Source organism: Tursiops truncatus, chromosome 16 (genome assembly GCF_011762595.2).
Source record: "Tursiops truncatus isolate mTurTru1 chromosome 16, mTurTru1.mat.Y, whole genome shotgun sequence".
Classification (NCBI taxonomy): Eukaryota; Metazoa; Chordata; class Mammalia; order Artiodactyla; family Delphinidae; genus Tursiops; species Tursiops truncatus.
Window position 1 is genome coordinate 19,332,442 of NC_047049.1, and position 22,875 is coordinate 19,355,316.

General features: G+C 37.8%; 2 protein-coding genes across 5 annotated transcripts in view; one reads left to right on the forward strand and one right to left on the reverse strand.

Moving 5' to 3' along the window:
- Positions 1-1,383: 1,383 nt before the first annotated feature.
- SMNDC1 (survival motor neuron domain containing 1) lies at positions 1,384-12,906 on the forward strand. 2 transcript variants are annotated; one of them, XM_004313923.4, is made up of 6 exons: positions 1,384-1,562; positions 2,738-2,857; positions 7,860-8,002; positions 8,618-8,779; positions 10,668-10,821; positions 11,658-12,906. In XM_004313923.4, exons 2-6 carry the CDS (start codon positions 2,738-2,740, stop codon positions 11,793-11,795), a joined length of 717 nt encoding a protein of 238 aa, XP_004313971.1. In that variant the 5' UTR covers positions 1,384-1,562; the 3' UTR covers positions 11,796-12,906. The 2 variants fall into 2 exon arrangements, with proteins under 2 accessions (XP_004313971.1, XP_019795534.1); XM_019939975.3 differs by lacking the exon at positions 1,384-1,562 and adding an exon at positions 5,768-5,955.
- Positions 12,907-18,734: 5,828 nt separating this feature from the next.
- The window catches only part of MXI1 (MAX interactor 1, dimerization protein), a 97,798-nt gene continuing 93,657 nt past the window's right edge, over positions 18,735-22,875 (reverse strand). For all 3 annotated transcript variants that reach the window (XM_019939974.3, XM_019939973.3, XM_033842603.2), the window contains one exon: positions 18,735-21,272. In XM_019939974.3, the coding sequence (XP_019795533.1) occupies positions 21,109-21,272 (164 nt within the window). In that variant the 3' untranslated portion in view covers positions 18,735-21,108. The remainder of the gene's footprint in view (positions 21,273-22,875) is intronic.

Consider the following 22,875-nt stretch of genomic DNA (forward strand, 5'->3'; position numbering starts at 1 on the left):
AAGTTTACTTTATATTCATGGAAGATCCTCCTGGCATTAGTTCTTAAAATACACAATTGAAATAAGAGTTGTCAAATACTACATTGTGTTTTTAATAGATTTCTACTATATTAAAGAAAAGTACATCCTCTCTGGTTTGTCTTCCCTCTTAATTCTAGCTACACACTGCTGCCCTCTGCAGCATTTTCCATTCTTGCAAGCTGACTGCCACTCTTAATCATCACAAACCCACCTTAGAGGAGGGCTTTCTGAAGGGTCCAGCTACAGACCCCAATCCTCCAGGGAATGTTCTTTCCTGGCATTCACATAGCCTCTTCGTGTCTCAGGCCTTTATCTTTTTTTTAAACTAGTTTTTTTTAATTGGAAAAAATATATACGTATGGTTAAAAGGATAAAAACGATTATTAGTGAAAACATGTGGCTTCCACTCCAAATCTCTACATAGATTCGTGCATCCGTCCATAAATGGTATATATTATTACAAACATACACACAACACGCATTTCTTTTTAAACATAAGTGGATGTATTCACACCACTGTTTATCATTCACGATTGTAACTTGGAGATTGTCCCCTTTCAGACGGTATTAACCTATATAACTTAATTAAAACCAGTAAGTGCTAACAAAATAGGTTTTTCTTTTCTTTTTCACGGTACGCATGGCCTTTATTGTTTGCTACAGGAAGTGGAAGAGGCGGGGATGCGACAGCTCCGGCTCCTGGGGCGACTCCACAGATTGGGTCATCGCCCTCGAAAAGTCCAATTAATCTACTCTCGAATAGGTTCTGCCACAATCTAATCAGCTTTTTGTTGCCACTAAGACTTTTATTATTCTGTGAATCGGTGGTTCTCAAACTTGACGAGACATTGGTATCACCTACAAGCCTTGTTCAAACAGGTTGCTGAGGCCATCCTCAGAGTTTCTGACTCAAAGGTGTGAGGTGGGTGTTGAGAAACCGTATTTATAGTAAATTATTTTTGCAATAAATTACAAATTACTGTAAAAAAAAAATACCACGCAAGGCTGATGCTACCGGGACCACACTCAGAGAACCAACCGGTAGTATGAATGCTGTATTAAACCCCGTTCCTCCCACCACCCAGCACCCTGGGAACCTCAATAAGTGCCCAACGGCACCGAGCCCTGAAGTAACTACCCAACTGACCCCCACTCCGAGCCGGAACTAAGATAAAACGAACCTACATCCGGCGCCTGGCGCATACCAGTACGTCATTTCCTTCCTACGAAACCCCGCCCACTTTACTTCCCTAACGTGATTAAGGGCCGGCGGCCTAGAGGGAGGTGGGAATCACGTGAGTCGAGCGACGTCTTGCGAGGATTTTTAACCTCTCGCGAGACTTCACCCGCCTCCTCTATTCCTCCTTCCAGTGCCCGGCTTTAGTCCTCTCCCGCTCGCCGCTGAGCGAGATATTCTTTTCCAGACCGAGTCGCCTAGTTGTCGCCGCGGAGCTTTTGCTTGCTGCTGCCGCTGTCGCAACCACCACTGGGCTGCTTTGCCGCGACCCCGTCCCGCCGGCACGCCCCCAGCCCCACACAAGGTAACAAACGCGATGAGGGAGAGAGTAAGGCCTCGCCGGGCTTCGGCCTCCCCCTAGTTGAAGCGGAGGCCTGAGGCCGAGGAGCGGGCCGCGCTGCAGAGGCCCGGGCGCCGGCCGGAGTGTCAGGAGCGCCGGCCTCCTCTTCCACCCAGAGTTGAGCCCTGAGCGGCCTCGGACGGGGTTGGGCTAGCCGCGGGAACCCAGCGGGTGGGGTTGGCATTTTAAGGACGCTCCGGGCCCTTCCGAGCCTGTTTGCGGGTGGGGCTCCGGCTCCGGGGGCCTCCGCTGGGTTCGTGTTTTCGGTTTCCCTGGAAGCTGTTTGAATTTCGAGGTCTGAAATGGTCGAGCAAGTTGTGGCGGACTTTGAGGTGTTGAGTGACCGAGGGGGAGCAGCCTGGCTTGCTCTAACCCTTTGGAGTCCTTCCAGGCTGTGGTTGGACGGGGATTGTAAAACAGACGGGTTCTCGGAAAACCCGTATGTTTGCTAATAAAGTGAGAAAGAATTCTCTCCTATCTTACTTTCGGGAGAAGAATGAGCCAGATTTGGTGAAAGCCACGTTCCTTAGATTGCCTAAATAGGAGAGTATCAGTGCTGTTTCTTTCATTGCAGAAAATGCATCGTCAGTATTTAAGTGACTGGGTTTTTGCTCTGGATAAGAGTTTCTAAACGCATTCATACTAATTGAATAGCTCTTGTGGAGAGCTATTTGTGTAGTTAATCCAAAATCAGTTGGAATTGGTTTTGGAAGTATTTTTTAGTGCTTAAAAATCAGAAGCCTCAACACTTTCAACAGTTTAGTGCCCTTTTTTTTTTTTTTTTGGTGACAATATAACAATCCTATTAATTGAGCCTAACACAGTGCCTTCCCTGTTACAGGACTTTAAAGAAAATTAGAAGTTCTTCTTTTTCCTCTTACCTCTTGCTTTCTGTTCCTATATGGAATTTGTCTGACATGTTTATAATCATCAGAATACTTGAAGTTTGTGTTTGGCTCACAGCTTTTTTCTGAATTGAAAGTAAAGGTAGTAGTGATAAATTACGCTGCAGTGAATTATAATAATGAGTTGGGAGCAAAATTGGTTAGGGTTGATTCAGGCAGACAGGGAAAATTATTTTTTATGGTTTGTTTTTTTTTGTTCCGTTTTCATGACCTTACTCTTTTTATTTTCTTCAGATGTCAGAGGATCTAGCAAAGCAACTGGCAAGCTACAAAGCTCAACTCCAGCAAGTTGAAGCTGCGCTGTCTGGAAATGGAGAAAACGAAGATTTGCTAAAATTAAAGAAAGATTTGCAAGTAAGTATGAGGGGACACTTACAGTTACATTGCTTGAAAAGAATATTTTTGTGTTTTACAAATGATCTATTGTTAAGAATCTGTGGGTATCCAGAACACCATTTGGAGGGAGTGTTTCACCCCTTGTGCGTACAAGTGTGTACGTACATAGGCATACATGGCTTCTAGGAGTAGCGTTGCTTCCTCAGTTTGTGTACATCAAAATGATTGAAGCATTGTTCTTTGTTAACGTCAACCTTGTATGCTCATATAATTTTAAAAAATAAGAGTTAATGTTAGAAGTCATTGTCAAACTTTCTAGAGAAAGAGGTACATACAATTTTACAAGGAATAGCTCTTCTGTTTTTAAAGACCTGGAAAAGGAATTTTAGTTCAAAGGGTAACTAAAAGGAGGAAAATATAACCTGATTAAGATTCTTTTTAATGCCAAAAGATTCTTTGAAAATGAAATAGAGCACGCATGCCAGAGATCCTGTGTGTGTGTAACAGAGCTAGCTCTAGTGCCTTGTGTTGAAAACACATTATAAAAATACCTAAAGAGATGCTTGTTTTCTGCATAAATGTTATATAATGTTTGAACTTAAGGCTAGGTTTTACATCTAGTTTTTGACACTTGTTAGCAACTTAAAATTAAACCAAATCTATGTGAGAAGGAGATCTTAATTTGTTCTTTTTGTTGTGGAGGGGCAGTAAGTATGAAACCTGCTTTTTAAAACTTGCTCTGGGGTTTCGAGACAAACATAAAGCCATGATAGTAAATATCTGTTATTTCTCGGAACAATAGGTTGATTAATAAAAATATCATATATAATACTTGTAAATATGTATGAGTTTTCATCTTAACAAATTTGTGAACTTAAAATTCTGAACCTGAGTTTTTGGAAAGTTTTAAAAGATGATTAGATGGTCTATGTTCACTGATTCAAAACAAAACTTGAATCATCTTCATCCTATCTAAGTAATCCTTTCCCTCCCTTTATATCATCCTCTTGCCCATTAAAATTATTAAATTTTAGGGATATTAGAACTGCAAACAAATGAAACTTACGTGAAATGGGGTCCAGATTCAGGATTCTGAAAGCACTTACCTGGGTATAATTAAGATGAGTTAAATATTTTTGGGTTCAAATTCTGGATTTAGGATAGACTTTCATGAAGTTGCAATAGTATGTTATTTTTCTAAAAACACAGAAACCAGGGCCTCTCTTCAATACGTAGAAATCAGGCCAGTGGATTTCAAGGAGCCAGTCAATAAGAAAGATGTTTTGGGAGCAGTTTCTCCCACTCTCAGGCCAACTTTCTTCTTGCCTCAAGGAGAGAGCCTGGTATGCCCCCATCTCTCTGTCTCTCTCTATCTTTTTTTTTTTTTTAAATCCAACTTAAAAGCAGTGCTTTTTTCTTTGAAGAAAAAACGTCATGTGCTAGTGTTGTATATATTGCTTCCTGGGCAGTAGGAGGGAGGGGTATATGTGGAACTGGTGGAGGGGGGAGTTGGGAGTGAAGACTGAGAACGTTATTATGAGGTAATAATGTTACAGAGTAAATTGTCAGAGCCTGGGCAGAATTGTCTTATTAGGACATGATCCATAGTGGAAATACTATTGGGAGACAGACCATTGTAGTAGGCATTGTAGTAACCAGGTAAATGGCTTACTTAGGGTTCAGTTAATAATGACCTGGGGGCCATTTTTCTGTAAAATGTCCTGTTTTCTGTAACCATTTTGAAAAGCATTGTCCAATAGAAGTTTCTGTGGTGATGGAGATGTTCTGTATCTGCTGTGTAATATTATAGCCACTACCCACATGTGGCTGTCGAATATTGGGAATAAGACTAGGATGGCGAAGAGCTGAATTTTTAATTTTATTTAAGTAGCCATATGTGGCTACCATATCAGATGGCACAGATTTAGAAGCATAAGTTCTAACACTTCAGTTAGAAATAATAGAGAATGTTTTTCCTGACCAGTCTTGACTTTGGATTCTTTTCCTCTTATTCTGTCATGGAAAAAAAAATCATTTTGGTTACTAGAAATAGGTCTGTTTTGAATTGAAAACTTCTCAAAGGTGGAAGGCATCATTTAGGATTACATAAAATTCTGGAAAGTTTTGTGCTGTCTGCTTCCATCTAGTAATTGTTATCTCCATTGACTACAGCTACAGCTTCTATTTTGTCATAGGTTTTTTGTTTTTGTTTTTGCGGTACGCGGGCCTCTCACTGTTGTGGCCTCTCCCGTTGCGGAGCACAGGCTCCGGACGCGCAGGCTCAGCGGCCATGGCTCACGGGCCCAGCCGCTCTGCGGCATGTGGGATCTTCCCGGACCAGGGCACGAACCCGCGTCCCCTGCATCGGCAGGCGGACTCTCAACCACTGCGCCACCAGGGAAGCCCAGGTTTTTTGTGTGTCTGTTTGTTTTTTTTTAAATCCTTTTCCTTCTCTGCATTCTGGGATATACCTTGTGCCATTGATATTTAATCCTGCCTTTTATATTTGCTGAAGAATCTGTTCAGACTGATGACTTGAGTTTGTGGCCTCCTTTATTTTCTTGTGTTCCTTTTATGGAATATCCTTACTCTGGTTAAAAATTTGTTTGCCCTTTCATTTATGCAAAATGTTCTTTCTGCATTTTTTTCAGTGACCCTCATTTGCCAATAAGGCTTCTATGTTTATTTCTTTATGTACTATCTTTCATATAAAGTTACTCAACAGGCAGCAGATTAATTTACTAAAGTCCTAATTGCCTTTCTTTTTTCACTTAAAAGAAGTGGGTTTAGTAAAATCCAGGCTAGCTAGTTGGCTAGCTCCCCAGGCAGTCTCTGATAATCACAAAAAAGTCAGTTTATTAGGCTGTTTGCTGAATACACTGGTTCTAAAGGAGGCAGGGGTCAAGTCACTTGTCTCATATGTTACAGTGGCTCTGCATCCCCGAAACGCCTTCCTTCAGTAAGCAGAGTGCTTGAGTGCACCCCCTTTGACCTGCTGATATGTAGATCACAACATCTGATGCTTCCTGGGATTGCCGATTACTGTAACTGCTGCCCATCTGTCAATGAAGGAGCAGTTTCAGAACTCAGACTTGGGGGAGGAAAAGTAATTAATGGTATGTACCTTTAAGAACTCCCTCATACATAAAATAGTTTCTCTAATACTTTGGTCCATATACACATGTGAAGAAAAAAAAACCATTTAGAAGGGTCTTTATAGTTGTTGGGAGGGGTATGTAAAACATGGCAAAGTAAAAAGACAACTAGAGATAAATGCTCCAGATTTTTTAAAGTGTCATTTCAGTGCAGGACTCTGGAAATTATAACATGCACAGCTTTTCAGGACCCTTTTCTTTGGTGAAAATGTATTTCCTTATGAAAATATAGTGGGGAGATGTTTTATCCCAAGACACGTAGAGTTCTAAATCTTGAGACCTACAAACACAGACTTTATGTTTGTGCTTTAGTAGTTAAATGATCCCTAGTTAAATGGAATTATTTAATGATAGGGATTGTATGGGCTCTTGAGTCAGGCTTATTGGATTACATTCTTGGCCCTAAAAGTGGTTAATTAAAAACAAGACTGGATGATTTACTCTCCTTCTTTGTGTAGTACATGATCTGTTTATTTGGAAGTTCTTTGCTTATTTGCAAAAGTTATTTGCAAAAGATTGTCTTATTAAAAAGTATTTGAATGGATATTTGGCACCTAATAAAACTTTCATTAAAGATGTTAATCTACTGAATTTTTAACTTAAATCTGAGTCTTCTAGTTTTTTCATTCATAAAATTTTTTAATTACTAAAACTGATCTTTCTCCAAGGGCTTTAATAATCCTTTTTTTAAGGCTCAAATACAAGTTTTTAAGAAATAGCCAGGAAGATTTAAAATCTTTAGGAGAGAAGTAACGTTAAACTTTCTTGTCTATTGAACCAGAGCTACTATTATAAAACCTCAGTGGGAACCAGAAGAAACTCAATACAGAGTGCAACTTTGCTAATTTTTCTCCCAGAACATAATAATGTGATGTTTAAGATATTTTATTTGCAACAGCAGAGGAACAGGTATGCAAGTTCTTAAAATAAATCAGATAAGGTGATGCATAATATGAGTCTTCATCAGAGTAAAAATATAGCAGATTGGTAGCAGAATCTATCAATTTGTTCTATTTCTTAAGTTTTTTAACCAGCCCTACTAAACACCTTTAAAGCCAGTAAGTGTAAGCCTGAGTTAGAAAATACATTTGCCACACAGAAAGGTTTTGCCTACCTGTGTGTGTTACATTTATTTTATTTTTTTTCTTTTAAACGAAGCTGTGCTAATGTGCTTAACATTAAGGTATTGGGATATTTTAAATCTGACTTGGTAATTTGCTTACCCAAATGGGATAGGTTTTATAATAAATGAATAGAGACACTACTGTTTTTAAAATATATCTACAGTACTTTGGTAGAAATATGTATGAGCAGGAACATTTTTATTACTAATAAGGCTGCTTCAAGTGTTTGGGGGTTTTTGAGGGGGAGCTCACCTGTTGGCAGGCAGTTAATACGACTGCCAAGCAGTGCCCTGTAAAAAGTGCAGTTGCGCGACGTACACCTGACAGTGATGTGAGAGAAAAGTGATCTTGAATCTAGGTCAGTGCCTTACAGTTGACTGTTTCTCATCTTTAGGGAGGTCTGTTTAGCTAAAATAGGTGCTTAAAAATAATGTACAGTGTAAATTCAAGTCTACCCTATTTCTGTTAGTATTTGAGGTTAATTAAATTGAAAGGCAACTGCCTGGGTTTAAATCCCAGCACCAGTGTATAAAATACTGTATCTCAGTTTCTACATGGGGATAATCACAGTATCTACATCATAGTATTGTTATGAACTGCAAATAAATATGTGTAGAGTACTTAATGAGTGCTGTGTGGTATGAGAGCTGTTATCAAAAACTGAAAGAACTTGCTTGTTGAAAGTAGTTGACAATGTGAATTATAAAAATAATGTTAATGGTTTTTGTTTTTTCTTTTTAGGAAGTTATAGAACTAACCAAAGACCTTCTGTCAACTCAACCTTCTGAAACGCTGGCAAGTTCAGACAATTTTGCTTCTACTCAGCCCACTCATTCATGGAAAGTAGGAGACAAGTGTATGGCAATCTGGAGTGAAGATGGACAGTAAGTGTAGAAAAAAACTGTAACTATAACATGAAATAGTAAAGTACAATGGTAAGGTGATTTTAATCAGCTTGAACTACCCTATTTTAATCTTTCTATAATAGCCAGTATGACTTATAGAACGAATTTGATTCTTGGGTGGTTAACATTAATACAGTTTAATTTTTAGCTTTAGGTTAAGTTTTAGGGCAGAAGAATGGCTTGGATCCTAGAGGAAATAAACATGAAAGTAGAGGAAAATGAATGGATATTAAAAAAAAAATAGTCTAAATTCTTTTTTCCTTGAATTGAAAATTGAGTAATCGTTGGTTATCTTAGACTTTTGTGAAGCACATATACTGAAATTATTCCTATAAGAAGTATCTTTTCTCAAAAGAGATTGACTAAAGCACATATAGTAGACATGTAAGAGACTTCCTTGGCAATATTTTGGTTAGGACTTCCTTTTTAAAAAGCAGATGGCTAACTCCAGCCACTATTATCTTTGCCAAAGGGACATTTGATTATAGGAGTTTCATTTTAGACACATTGAATAGTTGAATCACTGCAGTATAAGTCTTGTAGGCTGAGTGCTAAACCTTTACTCACCTGCTTACAGCCATGATATCTTTACAGGTGTTATGAAGCGGAGATTGAGGAGATAGATGAAGAAAACGGCACCGCTGCAATCACTTTTGCTGGCTATGGCAATGCTGAAGTGACTCCACTTTTGAACCTCAAGCCTGTAGAAGAAGGAAGGAAGGCAAAGGAGGACAGTGGCAACAAACCCATGTCAAAGTAAGTGACTTTGACTTAAGCATTTTAAATGTAATCTTCCCCATTTGGGTACTTGAGATGTCTGCAGAATCTATACAGGCTAGACTAGAGTAAGAAACTTGTAATACTGTTTACCATTATTTTGAAGATTAGCAGTGTATGGTCAACATTGTCTTTATATGTATGCCTAGGTAAAGTGAAGACATTTTGGTTCCCACTTAGGCATTTAATGAATAATTATTAAGAGGATTCTATATATTGATACTTCTCACTAAACCAGGTTCTGGGTTCCATCACAGCAAAGAAGACCAAATTAGGCCTTGTCCTGACTGAGTTTATAGTCTAAAGAACAAACACATAATTAAAGAAGAACTTTAATAATAAAGTATAAAAGTAATGGAGGGAACATAATGGGTACTTTTAGGGAACAAAGAAAAGGTACCTAAACTGCATTTTAGTCATCAGGGCAAATTTCTTTGAGGAAATGATGTGTAAACTGAGATTTGAAAAGAAGAGGTGTTAGCCAGTTAATGAACTAGAAGGTATGATCTTGGGCAAGCTGCTTAACTTCTGTTTCCTCATCTGTGAAACAGGGACAATAGTATATGCGTTATGGGGTTGTAAGGATTAAATGACAGCATGAGTAAAACATGTAGCACAGTTCTTGACATGTAGTAAGATCTCACTCAGTAAATGTTTACATTTAAAGAAGAAAACCAGGTGGGAACATAGAGGTAACAGAAAGAAATTCCTTTGGTAAAAACTTGGGGCTCGAGGGTGGGTGGTTTGACAAGAGAAGAGATTAGAGAGTCAGAGGCCAGATCATAAAAAACTTGAAAGCCACGGATGCATTTCAAGTAGAGAGGATCTGATGTGTTCAGATTGGAGCTTTCGAATGATTACTGGCAGCAGAGAGAAGGCAGCTACTGCTGTCTTCCAGGTGTAAGATGATCGTGGACCTGAGCCCAGGGAGTAGCAGTTAAGGATGGACCCGTGTATAGTTTGAGAGGTGTTTAAGAGACAGAATGAACAATTTTCAGTTCTGCATATTTGCCACAATTGGCTATCTTTTGGATTTGTTAGGAGTTTTCAAAACTTAAGTTGCTACATAAATATATTTGAATTTGGGAAAATTGTATCATCTATTAAAATAAATTTGGTTTAAGCATCCCAATAAGAAAGATTGTAGAATAACATGACATTTCTATTTTTAGTCTTTGATATTTGTTTAAAAACCACACTTCATAGTAGTGATTTTATGATACAGAGGAGTCTAGATCATATAGCCTTGTTTTTAAAGACCTCTTTCTTCGTCCTTCTTTTGGTGAGAAGTCAGTGTTAACAGACTGAGCAGAAATTGAGAGGGCTTTAGGCTCTGATTGGAAAACCCTAGTTGTTTTTGTTTTAAGAATTGTTAGCTATGATTTCCCTTTGTACTGCTGTGCTCTTCCAATCTACATGAAATAGTTTTATCTGCATTGAATCTCTTCATACAGTTTTTCCAAATGGGCAGCATATCACACTTGCTAACTGCCCATTTAACAATTGATACAGGTTTAGATAGCTTTTAATGTTGAAACTCCTCCTATTCCTAAAACACAACTGGCAAAAGCCATGTAAATGGCAAATTAAAAGTCATAGTTGCAATGTTTGATTAAATGGGTAATACATTACTACACTTGGCGTTCAAAAGCTTCCAAGGATACTGTATATTTCAAATAACATTTATTTCTTAGTAGTCCTGAGTGATCGGCATTGATGTTAGCTTTTATTTGTGGGGTGAAGAATGTGTAAGTTCATTAGGTTTTGGGGTTTTTTTGGAGGGAGCAGTGGTTGCACTGCTAAATATCTCTAAGGAAGTCATCTTTTAAATTTTAAGAGTTGACATTTACCTGTTCTGTCCACACAGAAAAGAAATGATTGCCCAGCAGCGTGAATATAAAAAGAAGAAAGCTTTGAAAAAAGCACAGAGAATAAAAGAACTTGAACAAGAAAGAGAGGACCAGAAGGTGAAATGGCAGCAGTTCAACAACAGAGCCTATTCTAAAAACAAAAAAGGCCAGGTTAGTAAATCCTTTCATCATACTTTGTAAATTTGCAAAGTACAACTGTCTTTAAAATAAAGCGAGCACAAAATAACTTTAAAATGAAAAAGGAGGTTCATAGATTTAACGAAATAGTAACTGGATCTTGAATTCAGAATCCTCTTTAATCTTTATTTTTGACTTACTGAAAAATATCTCCATTAGCCACTGTCTCTGCAGTGGAAGCACTATGAATGAGTTTATGCCAGGAATTACAAAAGATCTGGGTTATTTCCTTTTATTTTATTTTAATTTTTTTTAAATTAATTTATTTAATTTATTTATTTTTGGATGTGTTGGTTCTTCATCGTTGCACACGGGCTTTCTCTAGTTGCAGTGAATGGGGGCAGGCTTCTCACTGCAGTGGCTTCTCTTGTTGCAGAGCATGGGCTCTAGGCGCGCGGGCTTCAGTGGTTATGGCACGTGGGCTCAGTAGTTGTGGCTTGCAGGCTCTAGAGCGTGGGCTCAGTAGTTGTGGTGTATGGGCTTAGTTGCTCCGCGGCATGTAGGATCCTCCCGGACAAGGGCATGAACCTGTGTCCCCTGCATTGGCAGGCGGATTCCTAGCCACTGTGCCACCAGGGAAATCCCTGATTTCCGTTTATAAACTAAAATTTGAAAAATTATTTGTTATCTTACATACTGCTTAGAGTGTATTGAACCCTACCTGATTTGTTAACATGCCTTATGTTGGGTGTCACTAGTGGGTTTTATGAGCACTCAGGTTCCCTTGAGGTACTTTTCCTTATAGATGTATTTTGGAATTTTATTTTTTTCCAAAACTAATCAAGAATTGTTTGTTTCATTTCTCCTAGGTAAAGAGGAGTATTTTTGCTTCACCTGAGAGTGTAACTGGCAAAGTTGGAGTAGGAACTTGTGGAATTGCTGATAAACCTATGACACAGTATCAAGATACCTCTAAATACAATGTTAGGCATTTGATGCCTCAATAATCAGAAAAACTGTTGGATTTCATCTCTGCAGGGCTTTACATTTACCTTTTTATCCTTATATTTTTCTAAAGGTAAATTATTTGTTAGACAAGTAAGGAAGATACCATTGTCGTCATTGTTTGACTTCAGTAGAATGAAACTTGAAGAAATTGTATTTGATAACTGCTATTCATTTAAACTTTTTTCATTACTACTACCAGTTTCCTCAAAGTTTGTTGGGTAAAGCAACTTTTCTAGATAGATGCTGAGTAAATACAGCACTTAGATTAATTATTGATCTTCCTAGTATCAGGCCCCCACTTAATGGATGGCATATACGTTTTGTAAGGTTCTAACTGGGAAGTTTCAGATGCTTTGAACTTGCCACATATTCTAGCAATTCACTGGAACATCAAGGCAAAATACCAACCTGCTAAAGAGAACTTCTCTTCATTTTTTTTTTTGTCTTCAGCTTAAACCTAGCTGTTGCCCAGTTAACCTAAAAGTAGGTTAATTTGTAAATGGCAGAGTTTTTTTTGAGGTTTTTCTCAACTCGTTTCCTAAGCCTATTAGGCCATCTCTAAAATTGATCCAGCTCTGTATTCTTTTCATTGAATTTTAGTTTTATGTAAGAAACCATGTTTAGGACCAGCTACCTTTTCTAATGTTTTTTTTTGTTTTTTGTACGTTTGCTTTCCTCCCGTGTTGATTTTCACTTATGGTAGTGGTACCATTTTTTGGATGTGTAATGTTTATATGAGAAAACAAAAAGCTGATGTATAGCCCTGTATACAATGTAGATACTATTTTTGTAAAAAACCGAGGCTAAATTAATGAACAAGAGTACCGAATGTTTCATCATTAAAAATTTACTGTATTTCTTGTGCATTAATCTGACCATAATTTCCCTGTATAATGTTCACGTAGCTGAGTTTGTAATTTTTGTTAACTAGATCAAGTTGTCAGCATTTGTTGGTAAGTGAGCATCACAATTATCCTGAGTTGAGTTTAAGCCAAATGTATGCGTAGAAAAGGGTCTTCCTATTAATGGAAGATGGTGATTTTTAAGATGTGTGTTAATTTCAGTTTTTGTATGTTTAACTTTTATTAAATAAAGTGTTTTTAAAATCTCCAGGGTGTGTTAACAGAAAGGTGAAGTTAGCTGCTAGCATTGATATAATGATTAAGCATACATCATTTCCACAGAAAAGAATATTGAGTGTGTAATAAATGTTTCAATAAATCCTTATGTGCGCCTTATATTGGACATAAGAAATTGGAAAGGACAGACTAGTTTTATTTTAAGGGTTGTGCTTGCATAGGGGTGTTTGTAAATTTTTGGTAGAAGGGGAAAATAAAAATTTTTATTTCATTAAGAAAAAAAATTTTTTATTTCATGATTTTAATTTTTTTGGTAAATTGAAGCTTTTTAAAAAATGTTTTTGGCCACGCAGCACAGCATGTGGGATCTTAGTTCCTGGACCAGGGATCAAACCCGTCCTGCCTGCAGTGGAAGCTCAGAGTCTTAACCACTGGACCGCCAGGGAAGTCTGGTAAATTGAAACTTTCAGGAGGACAGTGATGAGAGAGAATTCCTCGTGTCTCCATCTCCCTCCCAACTCAGGAGATCACTGTTGTTTTGTTTTTTTGTTTCTCTCCCTGTAATTTATGGCCAAAGGGTAGAGCACATAGGACAGAATGAAAGGTGAAGTAGTTTTTCAATACAAGGCACAAATTACAGCAGAAAAGGAGCTACTTAGCCCGAAAAACTTCTAAATATACTAATGTTCTTGTTACCAGTATAACAAACTTTAAATCAGTGGTATCCTTAAAGGATTGCAAGGGAACCCTAGTAATTAAAAAGCACTGGAAGGAAATTTGGTATAACTCTGTGGCCATACAAAGTGGTTTTTTGTGAGATTATCTTGGTATGTTTGCTGGAGTAATAGTTCACCTGGTGTTTGTGTAGGCAAGACTTGTGTTGAGACTCGTGCCTCCTTTGACTCTATGGGCCTTCCTTTCTGCACATTAATTTTCCTGGAGGGCTTTGCAGTAGAAGGAGAGAGAAGGGGAAAAAAAAAGTGACTGTGTTGTAGAAAACATTTTTTAACAAATAGGCATATAGCATGAAGTCAAGAGCCTGTGTGTCGAAGACCTAGATGTGGTCCTTTGTAAAGTTCTGTTGTCAGGATGATGATAGTTTCTCTGGACTAAACTTAAAAATTAGGAATCCTGGGGGGACCTGTCTCATAGTGGATGCTGAAGTTGAGAAAATCTTAATGAGGAGCATGATACCAATGGTATTTTACAAATGCAGGTGGTTAAGCTCTCAATATTCTAAAATCAAATATGATGCTTGGTCTATGAAGGTTTGTTATAAAATTTAATGTAGAGGTTACCCTCTTGTCAAGAAAGGAGACATGAAGCTCTGAAATGGACAGACTGAACCATACTTGATGGCCCCCACGTGGCTGTGGTTGCATTTGTCTTTTCTCAAAACTTGACATTTGACTTTGTTATTGGCTCTTTCAAGGAAAGTACAGTCCTAACACCCCCAAAACAATTTTAAATTTTAATATTAATCACAGATAACAGTGTTTTAATTAACATGTAGAAAAGTCATATTGGAAGAGCAAGGACTCTGGAGCCAGACTGCTGTGTTTGAATCCTGGCTCCCCCATTTATTATTTGTATGCATAATTCTCTGCCTCAGTTTTCTCAGCTGTAGAATTAAATTAATACGTTTCATTAGGTTGTAAGGATGAGTGAGTTAATATGTGTGAAGTGTTTAGTAGAGTACCTGGTATGTTGTAAGCACTATAGATAGAAGTGTTTGCTACTACTGTGCAGAGCTAATGATGACTATCTGATCTTTTTTCCTTAACTTGAATAACAATTCACATTATAATGGAAATAATACTATTGCTTATAAATGTGTTACTGAAATGTTACCAAATTACCAAAGTTCTAAGACATTAAGTAATCCTGGTAGAGGTTTAAATTTTTGTATTTAGGGTTTGTTTCTTAGTGGGAAGGGGGTTACACTCCTAATAAAATCACTTTTTTTTTTTAATTTAATTTTTATTTTTGGCTGCGTTGGGTCTTGGTTGCTGCGTGGGGGCTACTCTTCGTTGCGGTGCACGGGCTTATTGTGGTGGCTTCTCTTGTTGTGGAGCATGGCTTCTAGGCGCGTGGGCTTCAGTAGTTGTGGCTTGCGGGCTCTAGAGTGCAGGCTCGGTAGTTGTGGTGCATGGGCTTAGCTGCTCCGCGGCACGTGGGATCTGCCCAGACCAGGGATCGAACCCGTGTCCCCTGCACTGGCAGGTGGATTCTCAACCACTGTGCCACCAGGGAAGCCCCACTCGTAATTCTTGATTAAGATTAATGAGGGATTCTTGGATCTGGGTCCTACCCCAGGCCTATCCAGGCCAAGGTATGTCTTGTTTTTTTGACAGACACCACACAGGTGATTCTGATGTGCATCCCTGGCTGAGCACCATGTTTTAGGTTAAATGTGAAAACGGTTGGATTTTTGAAATGAAGGCAAAAATTTATAAGTGGCAATTTTCTGAGCCCAATTATGAAGACTTAGGCATCAAACCAAAGTGAAAATGCATCCATTTAACGTAACAACTCATTTTTTTAAATACTTGTTTTTTCACAACAAAGGATGTGCATGTGCATGCACGTGTGTTTCCATTACAATGCAGTTTTAATGCTCTGTATGCCTTTAAAATAGCAAGGGAAAACCATGAAGTGACAAAGGAAACTCAGTTTTGTAAGTTGTGTGGTGTCTGTAGATTGTGATTATATAAGGTGAAAAATACCACTTGCAAATTAAGCGAAGTATTAGAGTTTTGATTTGGCTTTTTGCCTCAACTGGGTATTAACTGAGATATAAAAGAAGGAAGAAAATGTATTAAACCCAACAAGGTTTTGTATTTGTTAAAATATTTAGAGAGTTCAATAAACATGTGCTGAATTGTATTAAGTATTTGTATTAAACTATGAAACAACCAGTTAGTATAAATGGTAATTTACAAGTTCAACAGTAAACGTAAACATTCTTTGTATCTAGGATTTTTGAGTTGCAAGTTAAACTGAATTTTTACTGCAGTGGAGAGGAAAAGCATAGCAGGTAAAATAACAGGTAATGCCATAGTTTAAACAAAACCAAAGCTATTGATTCCCCTTATACTATGATTTTTTTAAAAAAGCATACCTGTATAGATGGGTATAGATGTATTCTTAAGAAACATCTCAAGAGGTTCAGAAACCCGTAATATTGACATTCTAAGAATTTGTTTTGGCCTAGCCAAAAGTAGTAAAACAAACAAACAAAAACAGATGAAGGTGTTATTCTGTGAGGGTCCTCGCTTGCCTTTTCTGCCATTCAGCTTAAGTATGTAAAGGTTCTTTTGTGGCCTTGAGTGGCGAAAAGCAGATCTGAGAACAATGCTGGGCTTGGGTTAGCTGACAGCTGAACTAACTAAAAATATCAAATTATGGCTACTTGTCATCTTTTAGTTCCCAGAAATAAAAACTGGCAATTTACTTCCACCAAGCACCTTACCAGTTCATTTTTACAAAACCAGTATGGACTTGTTACTGGAATTATTAAAATTGTAACTTGTTTCCCCAGTTAGTTTTTTTTAAGAGCACAGCTAAAGAAGCTATGGTTATTCTTATTGGGAGAAAAGGTTTGTTTTTTGTGTGAAGAGCTACTTCACACAAAAATCATGGTTATTACTTTGCTGGCTCATGATTTTCCTTTTTTGGTGAAACTGATGTGCTTTTGTTTTTTCTCCTTTCAAGCCCTGTACTCACTTTAGCAAGATGCAGTGAATTTCTGACCAGAGAAACAAAGAATTCAGGCTTGGAGGAAACACTTGACTCTACATCCTGGGAAAACTAGAGTTGAAGCCTGAGATCGGTAGCGAGGCTAGTCTTTAATAGATGGTAATTGTCCCAATTGTTAATTGCTCAGAAGTATGCAGGAAGGAGGAGTAAGTATCCCTTTGGTTCTTTTGCTTAGAATTTTTCCCTCCAAAATCCCTGTCAGGTTTAGTTGACCTAGCTTTCAGAGTGAGTGTGATGAAGCTGCTAATTTAGAAACAACTGACTTCTTAAATTTTTATTTCTTACATACATTTTAGAGATATTTTATGGCTTTTATGTTTTTACAATGCTATTCTGTACCCTGGTGTGAAAATCTAAAATATCCCAGTTATTGTCCTACTAGTAAAGAGTAAAAGCATTTTTCCATAGCTAAGAGCTTGAAAAAATAGAAAATATTCCAAAATTATAGGAAGTTGGCAGTACTTTATAAGAGCTTCATTTAAGCCATTTCCCCTAATAATTACTATATAGAAAGGTAAAACAAACAACTGAAGCTGTCAGCCAGTACATCTATTTTGAACTATACTTATTATTTCCAAGAATCAGATGTATTCCAAAAGAAAACTAGTTTCCTGTTGGATCTGGTACCTAGGCCAATAAGATTTTTCTTCATGGTGAGGCCAGCACTAAAATATTAACTAGGACACTCAATTTATTATGCAATGGTTACTATCAGTGTATAACATACTCAAGCTCAGGCCCTTTCCTTTTTTTAGGAAGACCAGGTAATCACTAAAACCAATGATACATAAATCTTACAAAGGCTTTATTTAAAAATTTCTATAGGATGTCAAAATTTACTTCTTACAATGTATAACCTGCCACAGAATTTTGTGAAAATGAATCATTTTATTAATAGTTTTATTCTGCAAGACCCAGAGTCAGAATAACTAAAATTCAAGATTAAGGATGAAGAGATTAGAAGGCTGCATTCATCGGAGGAAGTAGAGAAGTATAACACCTGTTAATTTCCTTCTGGCACTACATGCTCCTGGGCTGTGGTGGTGGCATGGATCCACATGTGTCCGCTTTTGTAAGTCTTTTTTTTTTCTTTTTTTATTCAAACAAAGTCAAAAATTATCATCCTCATCAGTTCACTCAGTCTACATATATCAGTTTTAATCCTTAACAGTCTTTCAAAATAGAGGTAGTATTTCTATCAACTTTCCAGGAGGAAACAAGTCTCCATGAAGAAATTTAGTATGTTGCCCAGGGTCCTTAGCGAATGTTAGAACTGCTATTTAAATGTAATCAAAATGCTTGTTCTTCCCCTATTATGCTCTTTTTGGAAGGGAGTGTGGAATTTTTGAGGTGGAAGGATAATAAAAGAAAAAGGGCAGCTAGTTGCTTCTTCAAGTGGAAGAAAACAAACCCTCAAAAAAACCCTTCCCCGAAAGGGTAGACCATTTCCTTGTGAGAAATGACCGGGGATGCATTGTGGCTTTAGGTTAGAAGCCTTGCCTGAACAATCCTCATTGCCTTTTAAAATCCCTTCATAATGCTAAAAACTGTCATTGCTACGGCCCTAGAAAAGGCATTTCTGCTGGAGTTTCTCATACCTATTCTAATCAGAAACTAGAGTCGCAATGACTTCATCACAATCTTCTTTGGTAATAATATGCACAGAAATAGGATTTACCTGTACCTATTAATTTATCACTCAGACATTTTACATAGGGGGCAGCGTTAACTCAGGTTAGTAAGGACTAAATGGGAACTTCCAGATTGGTTTTCAATTTGAATAATAGTAGAGTCAAAGGGATTCCCTAAAAAGTTATTTGGAGAACAGATAATTAGAATGACAAATGGCTTTGTGTCCTACCTGAAGAAATTAAGATTATTGGGTACATTAAACCATCTGCAGTTAGGTTATGTGGAATTATCAGTCAAGAAGGCACCTGTTGTAAATTACTGAACAGGAAATGGCAATGATTAAACTGCCATTAATTCAGACCACTGAAGTGGTATAAACATAGACATTTAAGGAGATAGTTGCCTCAAGATATGCTCATTCATATTTTTTCCTTCATAGAGAAGGGCGGTACAAAAAGCACTCGTGTGTTCTTCATTCACAATTTTTATTTCTTGCAGTTAACTTTTTGTATCTTCAAAGTCCATTTGTCTTTAAAAAAAATTAATACTTATTCATCATACAATCCATCCCCCTCCCCCAAGGAAAACAAATTCAGGGAAGGAGTAATTTAGGGGGCAGTTGAAATAGGTACTATAGGTTCGTGACAAAGGCTTCCCAGCCCACCATCCTGTACATATACAACAAAATTGCAGCACCTCAAGTTCACCTAAATGAAGTCCCAAATTCCAGCCCTCGGCAAGTGATGCAAGTGAATGCCATGGGAATTACAAAATGGAAGCTCTGTCACTGGCTTCCATTTATTTTCCATGGTAGTTAGCAGAGTCTTCAAACTGTCTCCTTTGGGAAAGTCAAAAATAAGCAAACATATAGAGCAACATTTTGACCTGGCCAGGAGTAATTATAAATGAAACCAGAAATAATTTACCTGGGCCACAGAAATGAATTTCTTTTATCATGTTTTTCATTAAGTCCCCAGCACCTGAAGTAGCAAGTTCTAATAATGGGCTTCTAAAGGCATGCAGTTTTTCACACATCTACTTCAAAGAACTTCTTCCACTCAAACATACCACAGTCAAGGACAAAATATTTTTGGAGGCACGGGAAGAGCACAAGAACAAGTAAGTATATGATGAGGCCTTGTGTATGACCAAGATGGTTCACTTCATATATAGAAGCAGTGAGAGCTGTTAAAAGTGCTACTTACAAAGGATGGTCTAACATTACACACACAACTGCACTGCTAAATATGGTTGTCTTTATTTTCTTTTTCCTTGCCCAGCCCTATCTAAACAAAATAAAACTACAGGACTGAAATTAACCCATTAAAATCAGCAATAAGTTATGAAAATCATAAAGCTTTTTTTTTTCTTTTTTAAGTAATTAAGGGTAGTTAAATTATTTAAAGTACACAAAGTCCAAAGAGCCAGGGTAAGGTCTCCAAGGCTTCCTGGGGTAAGGGAGAGGGCCAGGGGAGAACCTGGGAGTTTGAAAGACAAAAAGGGAACACGTGACATCAAAGTGCAGGCTAGAATTTCACTTAAAATAACATTTCTGAAAATATTGACAAGAGCAACAATAGCACCTGCACAATGGGATTGTGAGGGAGAGAGACTGCCTGTAGGAAAACAGAAGCAAATCTTTACATTAAAATGAGACAAGTGCCGAACTTAACTATGTTAACTATGATAGTATGTCTACTATAGATATCAGATGGTTAAAAGATGGTAAAAGGTAATGATTCTAAAAGAAAACAAAAACAGCATTGACCTTTTTTCTACTTAGCCCAGACCTCATTCATTTTGTGCACTATAAAGAGTGAGGTGTGAGGTGTTTTATCATTATCAAATGCTGCATCAAAATAGATGATTTTTTCCCATGTGTTTTTCACTATAAAAGACGTCTACGTTTTTTATGGACAAGCTTTAAAAAGATGTCATTTTGGTTTTCAACACATACAAACAGTTATCAAAATCTGAAATAAAAATGCTGCCATGGCTCAGACCTTGGCCTGCTAATCTGTGTGCACAACTCTTCTGGCCACGCAGACACAGAGGCACATGGAGCTTTTTCCTTCTGGCCCCTCTATCCGAACTCAGGCCCTGTGTGGTAGAGGGTGTCATGCACACAGACCCAAGGGCCTAAGGGCAGCTGACTGTAGAGCTGGCGGTTGGGTGCCCTAGTGCTAACAATGCTGGATAAGGTTAGCTTGCTTAGCATGGAATCCAACAGAAAGCTGAGCTGCATGATGATCCCTTTCAAAAGGCTTCATGGGAGTCTCTCCTTTTGCAGAGCATGAAATGAGCTTTTTTTTTTTTTTTAAAAGAACTGATCATCCACAGGCTTCATGAGAAGCTGTCCCAGGCTTGAGTTTTAATAGTTCTTTAGCTATCCAAGATTAATGCCTGATTATCTTGTCATTACTATAGGTTTGATTTTTGTTTTTAGGACCAAAAAAGCTCAGGAAGTGTTCATAATCCCATCCTTAAATGTGTCTACTCAATCAATGTAGTATGAGCAAACTTGAAAAGAAAAAGAGGATGGAATCTCCAATGTCCTCTTTCAAGTCAACTAAATCAAATCGAGAAAATTTCACACGTTTTCTGCTGCCATTAGAAACTGATTTTCAGATATGAATATTAGAATATTTGTTCTGCTGAGGGAGTCTCTGCTCCACTTTTTGCTAAGTATTTGCTTAAACAGAGGTCTCTTGACCCTTCCATTCAAGTATAGTTTTGTTTAGCTTTAAAGAGGAGACTGCATCATGAACCCAATTTAAGAGATTGTTTGGATTGAACTGGCCCAGTGAATATTTTGCCCTGCACTGTTATGTCATGCTGGGTTCTAGGAAGTGAACGAAAGTTTGACACTGGCACTGGAGTAACCCTCGTCACTCCCAATACTCTGCAGGCTGCTGTGGTCATCAATGTCACTGATGCTGGTGGTACTGATATTGTCCACTTCTCCATGGGAGAACTCTGTGCTTTCAACATCCACTTCAATCTCCTCTGCCAAAGGGAAAAAAGGAAGAATGTTAGTAATCTAGTATACGTGTGCCTTCAAGAACAGGGGGGCATGAGGAAAAGAAACTACTTTTTGTAGTATAAACTGTTATACAAACTATTATCAGTGATCTCTGAAGAACAGAAGGACCCAAAGATTAAGAGACACAGGGATATATTTTACAAGGGAAATGTCTGGTATACAGTGGTGGTCTCAATTTAAGCAGCAAGTTTACTAAAGCCTTTGACACCAGTCCGTCTAGACCTTCCACCAAAAGCACTTGACCTATTTGGGAATTAGTGCTTAATATTAAAAGATCCCAACCCCAAGTGGTTTAACAACATTTGTTTTGCATTAAACTAGAAACTAATTCTCAGTGATCTTTATTAAGCAGAGTTGCCTTAAAGGGGGAAAAAAGCATAAACTGAATACAGGTGAACTAGAAAATGTATCCATCCGGGCCTTTGGTGGTATTATTTTACAGATAGTTCTAGGTATTATTTTACAGATAGACTTCTAGGATTCATCATAAAGATCTCTGACTATTCAGTAACCAAAATTAGCCAGTCATTATAAAGTGGACTCTGAGAGATTTGTCTTCAATTAAATTCTCTTGCATCAAATATAGCTTGAAATGAGGGCATGAGTCTTAAAAGTCTCTGGATTATAGTGAGATCTATAGTAAAGATTACAGTAAAGGCATTTTATTTAATACTGGTGGTATTTAACTTTACTTCAAAAACCAAACGATTAAAAAAAATCTAAATACATATATGACCCAGCTATGTATAGATATTTTAATTGTTAAATACTACATATACAATCACCAATAATATATAAAAAGCAATACACATTTTTTTTTTAAAGGCAGTTGAAAGACCACTTCCTCCCATAACAGACAGGATGAACTCAATATTCTTAAATTCTCTTAAAACAAACTCAAAGCCTGATGTTTCACATTTGGCACTGATTTTAGTTATTCACACTGATCACACAATCACTTTAGGAAACACAGATTCTAGCTGAGCGCAAGAAGACAGAGTAAGTTATTTTAAAGAGCATAATTTTCAAAAGGGCTTGTTGCTTCTAAAAGTTTTAGCAATCTGTTTTTTTTGGTTTTTTTTTTTTTTTTGCGGTACGCCGGCCTCTCACTGTTGTGGCCGCTCCGGAGGCGCAGGCCCAGCGGCCATGGCTCACGGGCCCAGCCGCTCCGCAGCAAGTGGGATCTTCCCGGACCAGGGCACGAACCTGTGTCCCCTGCATCGGCAGGCAGACTCTCAACCACTGCGCCACCAGGGAAGCCCTAGCAATCTGTTTTTACAATGCAGGCAGTTGTCCAAACAGGCTGTACAAATAATCCTATGAATTCATAACTATTTGTTTCATATCCATAATGCTTCACAGGCTATTTAGTGTTTCCCAGTATCACAGAACACTCATCCAACCTACATTTGGGAAACAAAATCAAGACACCCTATCCAACAGAGCATGCTGAACTCAAAACAAAATAAAATGAGAGACTGTTCTAGCCAAATGGACTAGAGATGTTACTAAAAAAGTTCCTATAACTCTGGGAAAGAGAGCTGCCAGAGAAGAACAAGAATGGTA

What these genes read in the sequence shown, in the direction of transcription:
- SMNDC1 (XM_004313923.4), top strand. Translation starts at nt 2,738, where the DNA reads ATGTCAGAGGATCTAGCAAAGCAACTGGCAAGCTACAAAGCTCAACTC. An exon ending in AATTAAAGAAAGATTTGCAA is followed by an intron (nt 2,858 to 7,859) that starts GTAAGTATGAGG and finishes TTTTCTTTTTAG; the next exon opens with GAAGTTATAGAACTAACCAA. An exon ending in ATCTGGAGTGAAGATGGACA is followed by an intron (nt 8,003 to 8,617) that starts GTAAGTGTAGAA and finishes ATATCTTTACAG; the next exon opens with GTGTTATGAAGCGGAGATTG.